This window comes from Haliotis rufescens, unplaced genomic scaffold (genome assembly GCF_023055435.1).
Source record: "Haliotis rufescens isolate VD_foot unplaced genomic scaffold, xgHalRufe1.0.p SCAF_1, whole genome shotgun sequence".
In the NCBI taxonomy this organism is placed as follows: Eukaryota; Metazoa; Mollusca; class Gastropoda; order Lepetellida; family Haliotidae; genus Haliotis; species Haliotis rufescens.
Window position 1 is genome coordinate 79,831,279 of NW_025963779.1, and position 13,584 is coordinate 79,844,862.

Below are 13,584 nucleotides of genomic sequence, written 5' to 3' on the forward strand. Positions count from 1 at the left end.
TAAGGGCATGTCTACCGGAATAAAGAGTCATCCAGGGCTAGTGTTTCACATTAATGAATAATTAACCAAGCACACATACTGTTCGTACAGCTCGGTTTTCAAGAGTACGCCACCTGCAATCCTGATTAGGACTTGCCCGGTTAATTTAGACAACACACCGGTATTACAAACAGCAGTTCCATTATCTACTGGAATCTGACTGTCTGAATCATCTGAAATGATTTTCTGGCTCAAGATAAAGGCAACTCGCACTACTTATTTTAATGGCGTATTTGATTGATTTTAACATAACACGTCATTGTCTTTGGGAATTGCTTTCAGGTCTGTAGTCTGTTTGTCCGTAAACAAATGCATTCTGATATGATGACAACAAATCGTGGTTGTTGCCACCAAAGACTATCGTTTCAGTCAATATTTTCACCCAGTAAACGTAATTCTAATTCTTTTCAATTGCATCATATTCTTGTATCAATCCACTTAACGTATACCAACTTTCCGGTTCTTGCAGCAGAGACTCTACAATAACTATGTCCTTACAAAACGTTCAGCCATTCTAAGTTCCAGAATTGACTACGTTTTCATAAATTCAGGTCATTGTGCTATATCCTATTTGCTATTTAAGATGATGATATAACTGTATATATTTTTGCAATTTACATGTAAAATGTAACCATGTGCAACCCTGTACAAACATGCAACAAAAACAAATTATCATCATTATTATCGTCGTCGTCCTTATCGTCGTCGTCGTCATCATCATTACCAACACCACCAGTGGGAGCATCGTCATCATAATATAATATTCTTAATCATCCCATCATTCTCAGCAGTAGACTTTCCATTGTTATGGTGATCATGAGTTTGCATCCGGGGCCTTACAATGCTTGATGCTCACAGACAACGATATCGTAGTTTGTGATTCCCGTCTACAATGTGCAGAGAAACTAATTTGGATCTAGTCGGAGAGTTACTACAACCTTTCTGAAACTCAAACCCCAACACCCAATAATCTCCAAACTCAAGTTAACCTGGTATGGTACTATGGTACGTGGTTCTAATCTACAGTGTATGTACATTAGGACCCTCTCAATGACAGCAACGGGGGCACGGGTGGCCCAGTCGTCTAAGGCGCCGCGATTCGCTGTGCAGAGTACAACTGGAATACTGTTAAAAGCGGCGTTAAACACAACTCACTCACTCAGCGACAGCAACGTTCTAACTCATTACACAGTGCACATTGTGAAGAAACACGGCACACAAAAACAACACTTGGATAAACGCCAGTATATCTACAAAGTAACATATTTCATATCCTAACCAATTCCCGCATCGGTAGTTAGAAGCTGATAAAGGGTACTCATTGTTCTTTGAGAGTCTAACTTCTAAATCTGTCAGCTACATGTATGGTGTCGCGTAGTCGACACGACATTGTCTCGAATTGCGGACTGCAACATTGCATAGTTTGGTAGACAGGAACCCTTGTATGTACTACTTGCCCAACAACTAACTGTAATTCCATGTTTGGACACTAAGCTGACACGCAGGTTACCATTGTGAGTAAACAGAGCACAAATACCTTTCAAGTTAATACGCTAATCCATATTGTGCTTCATGGCCTGGCCGACTTCCTGTAGGTCCTAAAGCTTTAAACAATCCCGAATTCCCCGCGGAACGAGTAACATTGTATCAAGTCCCCCGAATTAGACATTCCATGATAAAATAGGTGTTTTCCGTGATTATAGAGCACGCGCTTTTTTCTATGTGGTGTAAGTTTATAGAGAGAAGCGATATTTTATCAATGGTGGTAACCTATTTTACCATCAAGGTCTCAGATCTTGTGATTACGTATATCTTCTGCATCGACCGGCATTATTAAGTATTAAGGTAGGATATCAAGTTGGAAGTTTGGCTTTAGGTCTGAGTAAAATCAGACATTAAAGGGGGTTATATTGGGTTAACGGACCATATTATCGCTGATGTAAGGGACACCTTCCACTATATATTGCGCGATATTTGCGCTACGACTAGCTTAAGTCTATGGTAAAGCATGGGAGTTACGTTGTTGTACGATAGGCCCAGATCGATACCCATTTCAATTCACAAAGATTACATTTTAAAAATAAAACTTTTTTTTAAGATCACAAAGGTTATATTTCATAAATGAAACTTGTTTAAGTATGTAACATGTCTGCAACTACAGGACGATATATTACGATATACCCTGCCGGGCAAAAGAAAATATACACTTGAAACTTGGAGACTAGGTTGAAAGACACCGAAATCAAATACCTCACCATCGAAAAAGCATAATTGTTTGTTTCAGGTTTAGTCATCAAAATGGGTGTGTACTTTCTTTTGTCCAGCAGTGTACACATAAGCCATATATTTATACAACATATTATTTACAGGCCAATTCAATATGTGTGTTTATGGAATATTGCTGAGAGCGATGTTCAACAACAAACAAGACAATACTATCACAAAACTGACACCAGGTGTTAAAAATAATTTGTAAAACATTCACACTGAATCCTATGCACATAGCAGAAGTAGTTCATCATTTCCCGTTTGGCTATCCGTTAAGAGGTGTTCTATAAGTATGCCGTGTTTTTTAGGGAATGACATCTTGTATGTTAGAAATATTGATGTCCACAACTGGCGGGAGACGATGACTGTGTTGCCCCTTGTGATGCCGTGCATCACTGTGTGTGGTCATCGTGATTGGAATAATTGGATTGGACGAAAACATGAAATAGACATTAGGTCCCAAATGGACACGATAGGTACATCTAAAATATTCCGTCAAACATGATGGCCATGTTGATCATCAGGATGACAAATATTATTCAGCCACACATTTATACGTTAAAATTAACACACTTATTTGAGCATACACGTTATATATATGGTAACCATGTTAGCGTTATTGAAGCAGTTACATTCATTTTTGTGTAACTGTATGTAAAGGATCTAATGTTATCTGTCCTTATATAACTGAAATTAAAACTATAACGCTATCATACATTAAAGGAAACTTACGATAGTCTCTTGAATGTGTCGTTAGTGAGCGCCACATATTGTTGACCATCCTCTAAATCAAATAAACTGTGAATTCGAGTTCCTCTTTTGGGAGTGCTGAGTGCACGGACACTCTTCTCGCTGTGCAACTTTCTGGTGATTTCGTCCAGGAAAGCATCCTCCGTCTTAAACCTCCTCTGGCTGTAGAGCACCCTCTCGCCAGGGAAGTAAGGGTTTCCGTTCAGAAAACATTTGATCCAAATGGCCCTTTCCGCGCTCTTGTGTTCGATGGAATTCAAGACAATGTCTGTCGAAGCAGAGGCAGAATTGGACATTTCTTGATCCGATTCCATTTCAACTTTAAATATTGTTCAGGTATATCAGCAAGCCTTTAGACTTAATTGAACCCCAATGTTTATTTGAGAATAAAACAAGCTAGCAAGTTTCTCTGATGGTATCACATCAACACTGTAATCAGATCCTATATCTCCTGGCTATTGTCTATGTACACAAAAGCTGGGTTAATCCACGCCACACTGAAGCCTCTGTTGTACATGACTGGTATTCCATATAAAAGAAACAAAGTTAGAACATATCTGTCTCTATGTTCATACACCACGCACTGTCAGGAACAAAATGTCGATGAACGTCAAGCTAAGGCCCTTAGTCCATTAACACGCGACAGTTTCACTGGAACAGCATCCCTGCCTCCCGATGAATGATGTCTTGGAAACGGAATACACTAACACATGCGCATGCGTAGACAGCACTCAGGGGAAGTGATGCACATGGAAGCTCATCTTCCTGTGCCTGACTAGACCAGTTCGTGCAGTCAGTCGATATCTCGACAGTTGTCGCTCCGTCCTTATCAACAGACGTCTTGCAATACTAACGCCAGTGTATTACTTGTTCCAGATTTTAGAATCAATGATCTATTTACTCAATACATTCTTTTTTGTACCATTTTTGTATTTAACATAGATTCTGTTTAATAACATCATTGGCATTGATGATTTAGCTATATATGTTGTACTGCCATTACTGTTTTATAACCTTTGGGAAATCATAGATTTGTAGTGAGAACATGGCGTGTTATGAAATACGTCATACACATTGTCATCCACAAATATGTGAACTGTTAATGGTTATTGATTACTTCACCTTGCATGACCTGTTTCTTTCATATGTTTCTTAATCAGTCCTCTTCATTCACATCCAATCAGAAATATTTTGGGTGATGACAAGCAATTGAATGCCATGATTTGGAGTTTTCACTATTCCAATGTTAATGTTTTTGGTCAGGAAGCTCAACACACGTAGGTTCAAGCAGAGAACAATTATCATTGGATTATGTAAATCGGTGCTTTAGCGACAAAAAGCGACAAAGCCCTGCCAAAAGCAGAGTCTATTGTTCGATTGCGACTACATCACGAGCATGTGTTATGAACCACTATTACACAGTGATGATCTCAGGTGTTCGCGAAAAGGTGAGCGTATCCTGCCCCACCGGTGATACCGGTGCTAGTTGCTAGTTGTCAGCCAAAACAAGTCTAGTTGTCCGCCTTTGAAGACTTTCCTTTAGTTTTCTATCAATATAAGCGCTCTCACCATCCAAATTTCAAGGTTTTCTTTGTCAAAACAATGCAGCCTCCTACTGTGTGAATGAATTGACGAAGAAATTTTTTTATTTTATTTGGCCAAATCCCTAAACTATTCATGAACTATAGTCTTGTATTTGATGGAAGCCTCGGTTATGTAAGAAAATGTGAGTACCGTGTTTTTGTCACTTCTAGCAGTTTTTAGGAATATCACAGCAGGTGTAAATGTACAAGGCTTGCTGTGAAACGTTATTGTTTCATTTGCAAGTACTGAAGTAGTGGATTTATATCTATATAATCCTTCAAAGACATTTAAGGACATATACTTTCAGAGATTATTCAAGAAGTGGTTATGAAGGCACATAACTTTGCTTTCCTGTTTCTCATCGCCTTACTGACTGCAAACGTGTTGCTAACGAAGAATAAAAATCAGATGAAAAATATGCAGAATACAAAACAATCCTGAGATTGTTTATTGATAAAATATTCCGACTTTATATGCTTCACAGAGGAATAGCGTAAAGTTCAACTCGGAACACGGCGTTTCTATTGCATGCTATGTGTGAGTGGCGGGTCGTACCGTTAGAGCAGGGCATGCTTATATCTTTTCTCTAACACCTGGCGTCATCACTGATTTTCAATGATTCGTTCATAATATTTTCACCATTATGTTGCCTTTTAAGCCCAATGAATTTTGTTTCGGCAAAACATTTCTGGCTTTGGCGTTTTATGTTTCCTTCTTATGATTTATTAAGGGAACTAAACAAAATATAAAAGAGCAAAACCAATCCCCCATTTTAGTATCCTAGCATTAAACTATGAAATACGTATTTGTCAGGAACGATGCAAACAATACCATAGTTCATCGCGCCCGGAAGTCATGGTGGGACATAGTCAACAACAATGCTGCGGTTGTCATAATAAAACTAAACTTCTAATCCACAACATGAAACCTAATCTCAAAACACCTCAAGGTAGTACCTTGAGCAAACACCATCAGCTGCTAACCCCTCTACCCGAGATAAGTATATTATGTCGTGTGTAAACTGAAATACACAATCCCCATATATGTCTCGGAGGTTGACCTACCCTCTCAGGCCAACACTGGACGACTTAGTGTGATCAGACTACGGTCATTCATACAACACACTCTTCCCAGTACTTGGTATGTGTCATACACGACTTATCTCTGGCTAGTGTCCTTATCGATAAACTAGAGATCAATATTGATCGATTTCATTATCGATATTGAACTGCCCCTTGGTCAGGAAGGGTTATTTGTGTTGAGGTACCACATGTGAGTGGTTCTTGATCTGGATTTACATATAAGGAGATTTACAATCTATTCTTTTGTGTTATGTATAGTGACGAAAAAGAAAGGGGGTCACAATATATTCTGCATTAAGGGATTTGTACACTATAGGAATAATCATGTTATTCCACTCATATGAGAGTCACTGATAAAGGGCAATAATCTGACATACATGTATAATTATATGTACAGCTGGCTGGTTAAACGGTGCAGCATGTTAGATGGATAGTGTGAGGTTATGGACAGTGCACTTGTACCCTTGGAAAGATGCACTGCACTAGATAACAAATGACTGCTCACAAACTCAATTTTGTAAAACTGCAAGAAAAGAGATATTGTCCACGTGTGTAGGTACAGGTTGTCGGTGACACGTTACTTGTGGTCTATCTCACCATGACAAAACTATATTGTCCACGTGTGTAGGTGCAGGTTGTGACTGAGACGTTACATGTGCCATATCTGACTAGGGTAAGGAGATATTGTCCACGTGTGAGAAGGTGTATGTGATGTGTCTCAGTAGGACTAAGAGGTATTGTCCACGTGTGAGAAGGAACATATATGTCTCAGTAGGACTGGGAGATATTGTCCACGTGTGAGAAGGTGTATGTGATGTGTCTCAGTAGGACTAAGAGGTATTGTCCACGTGTGAGAAGGAACATATATGTCTCAGTAGGACTAGGAGATATTGTCCACGTGTGAGAAGGTGTATGTGATGTGTCTCAGTAGGACTAAGAGGTATTGTCCACGTGTGAGAAGGAACATATATGTCTCAGTAGGACTAGGAGATATTGTCCACGTGTGAGAAGGTGTATGTGATGTGTCTCAGTAGGACTAAGAGGTATTGTCCACGTGTGAGAAGGAACATATATGTCTCAGTAGGACTGGGAGATATTGTCCACGTGTGAGAAGGTGTATGTGATGTGTCTCAGTAGGACTAAGAGGTATTGTCCACGTGTGAGAAGGAACATATATGTCTCAGTAGGACTAGGAGATATTGTCCACGTGTGAGAAGGTGTATGTGATGTGTCTCAGTAGGACTAAGAGGTATTGTCCACGTGTGAGAAGGAACATATATGTCTCAGTAGGACTAGGAGATATTGTCCACGTGTGAGAAGGTGTATGTGATGTGTCTCAGTAGGACTAAGAGGTATTGTCCACGTGTGAGAAGGAACATATATGTCTCAGTAGGACTGGGAGATATTGTCCACGTGTGAGAAGGTGTATGTGATGTGTCTCAGTAGGACTAAGAGGTATTGTCCACGTGTGAGAAGGAACATATATGTCTCAGTAGGACTAGGAGATATTGTCCACGTGTGAGAAGGTGTATGTGATGTGTCTCAGTAGGACTAAGGGGTATTGTCCACGTGCGAGAAGGTGCATGTGATGTGTCTCAGTAGGACTAAAGAGGTATTGTCAATAGGTGAGACTGTGTATATGATGTGTCTAAGTAGGACTAAGAGGTATTGTCCACGTGTGAGAAGGTGCATGTGATGTGTCTCAGTAGGACCTAGAGGTATTGTCCACGTGTACAGGGACAGGTTGTCAGTACACTATGCCTGAACTTTTGCTGAAAGCAGCATTACTCAGTCACATACTTTCAAACGTTTTAATCACTATAGTATCCATATTATACAGATAATTATTATGGAAAGGTTCGTTGTTCAACCGATCAACAAACATAACCACCAGGCACTGTTATACAAGGCAAAGGGGGCACGTTCTTCACATTTCACGAAACCTTTGTCCCAATATACACCATAAGAAACCAGAAACTTGAGATCGATAAATAAATATAAAAAAAAAATCACCGGTCTGTAACTATCGTGATGAGAAAAGTTATTTTATATATAATTCTTAATTGGTCATACCTCAGTTTTCATATGCACACCTACTCTACTAATACTATAGATCCATTGATTTTGTTATTTTTATAAAGGCTATAGTTTTCTCGCTTCCTTGATCAATCCCTTCAATGGAAGGAATATGGAGCAAAGGATGTTTGCTTATACGCCACCCTCTTATAGGTCTATTTACATTGGCCAACAACTCGGCCAGTCGATGTGGGGGCACATGGGATGAGCTAACACAGACTTAGTGAACACACAGAGCTTTCTCTAGATAGACGCTCATATATGGCACGACACGACAGGTACTATACTTTGTAAAGACACAAAGACACCCTGATGTCGCCTGTCATCACTGAGGTCATCAGAACAGATTGTCCTTCCAAACAGCCCATTCTCCTTCTCTCAAAACATGTTCTTATGTCGCGGTGACCCAGTGAATGTATCTGAGTGTAAACAAACAGACTGACCACTAAGCGATTTTATAGAATATATCGAAACGTTTCCATGTACAAGTCCACTGAGACAAAGCATGGTAAAAGTAGCCAATCCTGAACATATGGAAGTAATTTGCACCAATCTGATCGCTGAGATGCGAATCATTGGATAACGGTGCATAGCAACTGGGCAATTAGATGGTAGGTGTGTTAGTAAATTACCTTCTACCAACTACCTGATGCAACAAGGGGACGGATATTCTCCGACAACGTCCATGACCTCGCATCACAGATGATTAATTATTGAACCATTCTTCCAATCAGCCTGACCCAATCACCGGGGTGAGAAAGACCACAGCACGCCATGCCTCCAGCCGACGTATGCATAATGTATACCCACACTTGGGAGGGTGATGTGATGCCAATCAAGGAACATTATGTAGGCATGCAATTTTGAAATGGATTTTTTTGGCATTATTGATCCCATTAATGTTTCTCATATTTGGTTTGATTCTAACTACATATTATTACAGGAGCATATTCCATGTATTATCATTTGCATCATGTCAACCAGTGTTTAGATTCCGAGCGAGGAAGGTCCATAGTGAATAAAAGGAAAAAAAGCCCTTCCCATAATCATTAAAATATTTCCGACTATATCATAACCATGTGTTTATGAGTCACTATAAAATAGTGATGACACCCGGTGTTTGCAAAAAGGTGAGCGTGTCCTGCCCTATAGTGACATCCGTCACAAACACATGCAATGGCAAGTCAAATGTCATCTAAACAAGCCAGGGAACATAAATCATGGTACAACAATATATATAGGGAACTACACCTGACTGATGCGTCAAGTTTGAAAATGTCCTCCACATGTTTACTGTAAACCCTTTGACACTCTTACCAATACTGGTGTAACCTAATATGTATGTCGTTACCTTGAGTCGACGTGATTGGATTGGGTGGTCAAACTTTGTGACCGGACGGCGAGGGTCTTTGCTCAGTGCATCAACCACTGGTTTGTCTGGCCTACCGCAACGTTACCAAAACGTACAAGCAAACAAAACATTATTTCCAAACATGTTCCATAGACACACACCGCTAGAATACAATTAATATAGGAAACATTATTGACGACCTCTTTCCAATTCCACTGATATGACATACCGAGGTAATCCTTGCAAGCGAGCGTTTGAGGAATACATTCATAATCGCCCCCCTCCATAAACCCGTAAATGTGAAATTCAATAAACAAGACATTTGTGACGGAGAATTCTATTGTCTATATGTTCGTGTCAGCAATTGACCTCATTCTGATAAATGACCAAGATGCCATCGATACCTGATGAGAAGTTGATACAAGGACACGGTATGTTCCTCCAGATGGGCGCACGGGACTTATATCCTATAATGCGGAGACACAGGAGAATCAGTTAATAAGTGATAAAAAAACTGTTGCAAATTTTAAATAAGAATGAAAATATTCTTTTCTGTATTTCAACACGATAACGTCACTTTGTAAACTAAAACCGTTTTGAAAATGAACTTTTAATTTGAAATATATATTTAGGGGTACACAAATTACGTGATCTAGACTACCACTTGTCGGACTTTCATGGCTTTGTGGAAGCCTCGGTGGCTGAGTGGGTTAGATCGCTGACTTTGGTTGCTGGCGATTAGGTGCCTTACTCTGGCAGTGTGGGTTCGAATCCCGGAAGGGATTAAACCCCAATATTAACGAGAATCTGTACTTTACTAAAAAAAAGTGTTATCCCAAATATAACTTTTGCCCACTTTCTAAATGGCATCGAGTTCATAATATATTTAAGGTTAAAAGTGTTGAGGTAGTCGCAGGACCGCTGTCTCGGATTCACCAATGCTGTTACTGTGTACGCCCCAAGGTGTTCAGTTATCTCGGTAGTGATGGTATTGTACATACATAAGACATGAACTGGGACGACACGTCGGTGTACCAGGTAACTAACGGGAGACTGAGCAGGACAAAGCCAGGTACCCGCTCCAGGCCACTCGAATACCTGATTTAGTGTCATGTTCAGCGGCCAGATCAAAGCTATCCCTCTGCGCGAAACGTACAGGTATCTACGCGTCATAGTACTGATTCAGCGGGCGATTGGCACGGAAGAGATTACGTCGAAAGTTAGCCAGTAATTGACGTAAACTGGAATAGTGTTACATCACGGAGAAACATAATAAATAGTTTCTCAACCAAACCGTGGTATAGTATTGCTTTGTCGCTATAGTTACATTAAACATTGTTTGTAAACTTTGTAAATTTACAACTTTTCTAAATATTTACGATGTGGATGTGTCTCTATGATTCTGAGGACTGAACAACCGCAGATTTGTTACAACTTGTTTCAGTGGGTTCATCTCGGTAAGCACTGAGAATGTTTCTGTATTCATTAGTTCACTTATCCATGTGGCGTACTGACTCCGAGCCGACCAGTCCTTGTGTTATCCCCTTAATCCTGAGCGGCAGGTAGGGTAACAAAAAGTACCATCATTTAACGTCTTTCGGTATGACACTGCCGGATATCGAACCCCCGACCTTTCAACACGGAGACGACTGATCAAACAAAGATACTGAGCAAAACAACAACGACAGCAGCAGCAACAACAACCACAACAACAACAACAACAACAACATCATCATCATCATCATCATATCACCATCATCATAATAAAAAATATGTAGCCATCAATGTCCAAAAATAAAGAATAAGGAACAAAAACGTACACCAAGCAAAAAATAAATAAATAAAATTATTCTACAAAAAAACTTAATTACAGAAAATGACTAGACTTACACCAACAATTATATGGCTCGTTTTATTACCAAGATTATTTTTCAAGGTAAATGCCATGTTCTATTCGTCCATGAAAGTCCCGTCCTAATGTTTGTATTTGGATCTATTTAAATCATCTCTCTTTGATTATCAATTTCACACAACGATGCAGGTGCTAGATGAACTCAACGACCCGTATGGTGAAATGTGCAATAAAATATTAACATATTCTGTAAACAAGGGACTCTACAGCTTGTACTTTAACTCAGCCACCATAAACCAGTAATATTATCATTAAAGCGCAGAGCCTAGATACGCCGTTGTACACAAAACTGTATGTTGGCAACGAAATTGATCATACCAATAAAACTATTGAACGCATTGTGTTGTGTTTTGATAGACACGTTGTTGAAGGGATAATCAAGCAGAATGTTGTATTGAATAATGGTCTTGAAAAAGAACTTTCCCATTTAAGTGTTTTTATTGAAACAAAAGTTTAGAAGGACCCGCCCTTAGACAGCAAATGGTTCTGAATACATGATGCAAAACCCGTTGTGCAGTTGGAACGTGCTACAATGTTTCACGCTGGGCAATATGGATAACAAACCCGCAATATATTGAGACGTATATATACGTGAACAGTGAATGAATTACACTTTGGAAATAAAAACGTGTTTTGCATGGAGATTTATGGCCCTCTCCAGGAGAACACCAGCAGCACTGGGGTGTGATGTGTAAAGCCTCTTTATCCAAGGCCGAACTATCATAGAGTGGGGCTCTACAGCCACATAACAATAATACAGTCATATAAAAATGGTACAGTCATATAACTACAGCCTTATAACAATATGACAGTCCATGTTCAATATTACAATCATATAAAATTATTACAACCATGTTAAAAAATTACAGCCATATTTACAATAAATATTACAGACAGATCACAATAATACAGCCATGACATCACAATAATACAGCATTGATATCACAATAAAGCCATGACATCACAATAATACAGGCATGACGTCACAATAATACAGACATGACGTCACAATAATATGACATATCGCATCATTTCACCCAAATTACAATATCATAGTCATATGAAAATAATACATCCGTATTACAATATCACCGCCCATTTCACAGCCATGTAACAATATCACCGATATTTTACAATATTACAAACAGAAAACAATATTACAGCCATATCACGGCTGGGGACTCCTGGAATCTGCACCTCACATTGAACCGTTGTAGGCATAGGTACGAGCGAACGCTTTTACCGTTCATCTAAAACAGTTCCCCCACCGTGGTCCCATTCATCTATGTCACGCACTGAAACTAAAGACGTCAACAGTAACGGTTGTTGTGTTCCATCTGATTGCTTGGAGAGTTAAGGTTTGTCAACTGACAGTTGAATATCCATCGAAGCATGACTACGTTTCCAGGCGAAGTATACAAACACAGCGTTGCACGTACAACGCGCAAACACACACAACATTCAAAAATCAAAGACAGCTCATTCAAATGACAATCAATACAGAGCTTCCTGATGAGGAGTTTCCAGCTTTGATTGAAAATACAAACAAAATGCCCGAACAAGCCATTACACACGAGTACAATAAAGTCAAAAAAGTTCTTTCGCACCACAAAACACATGATGGGGTTGAGAAATGTAGGTGAGTTTTTAGACGGATGTTTATAGTTTTACCTTATGACCAAATGCTGAATACTAACAACAAGTTTCAAAAAATGTATTGTTGAATAAAGAGGTCTGAAAAGTGACATTTTTCAGAGATTTGAAAGAGATGTTACGAGTATACATGTTAATACTCACATAACTGAAAGGTGTGGGTGGCGATCAAATATCGGATAGCGTCTGAAAGGTTTTTGACCTCAAGATTTAATGAAGTCCAGATACCCGTTGGTAGGCTGGAACCTGGTTACCAGACAGTAGTTGATGGGTTTCGAGGTGTATGGGGCGACACCAATTCGAAGGCCAGGGGTCAGAATGGTGACACACAGGGACATACCTGTAAATCTGAATCGTGACATCAAGAAACATAAGACCTGGAAGTCTTCATGGTGACTCCAAAACACCTGTTGCCAGACCTGGAAGTCTTCATGGTGACTCCAAAACACCTGTTGCCAGACCTGGAAGTCTTCATGGTGACTCCAAAACACCTGTTGCCAGACCCGGAAGTCTTCATGGTGACTCCAAAACACCTGTTGCCAGACCTGGAAGTCTTCATGGTGACTCCAAAACACCTGTTGCCAGACCTGGAAGTCTTCATGGTGACTCCAAAACACCTGTTGCCAGACCTGGAAGTCTTCATGGTGACTCCAAAACACCTGTTGCCAGACCTGGAAGTCTTCATGGTTGCGCCAAAACACCTGTTGCCAGACCTGGAAGTCTTCATGGTGACTCCAAAACACATGTTGCCAGACCCGGAAGTCTTCATGGTGTCTCCAAAACACCTGTTGCCAGACCTGGAAGTCTTCATGGTGACTCCAAAACACCTGTTGCCAGACCTGGAAGCCGGAATTGTGACAACAAGACAC

At 39.9% G+C, this 13,584-nt stretch overlaps 1 protein-coding gene across 4 annotated transcripts in view; it reads right to left on the bottom strand.

The window, feature by feature from the left end:
* The window catches only part of LOC124143765 (doublecortin domain-containing protein 2-like), a 136,348-nt gene that overhangs the window by 55,217 nt on the left and 67,547 nt on the right, over positions 1-13,584 (bottom strand). For 2 of the 4 annotated variants that reach the window (XM_046512853.2, XM_046512850.2), the window contains exon 1: positions 3,040-3,742. The exons of 1 other annotated variant lie outside the window; for it this stretch is intronic. In XM_046512853.2, coding sequence (XP_046368809.2) covers positions 3,040-3,371 — 332 coding nt within the window. In that variant the 5' untranslated portion in view covers positions 3,372-3,742. Of the gene's footprint in view, positions 1-3,039; positions 3,743-13,584 lie in introns of those variants that run through there. One more of the 4 variants, XM_046512854.2, reaches the window with a different exon arrangement.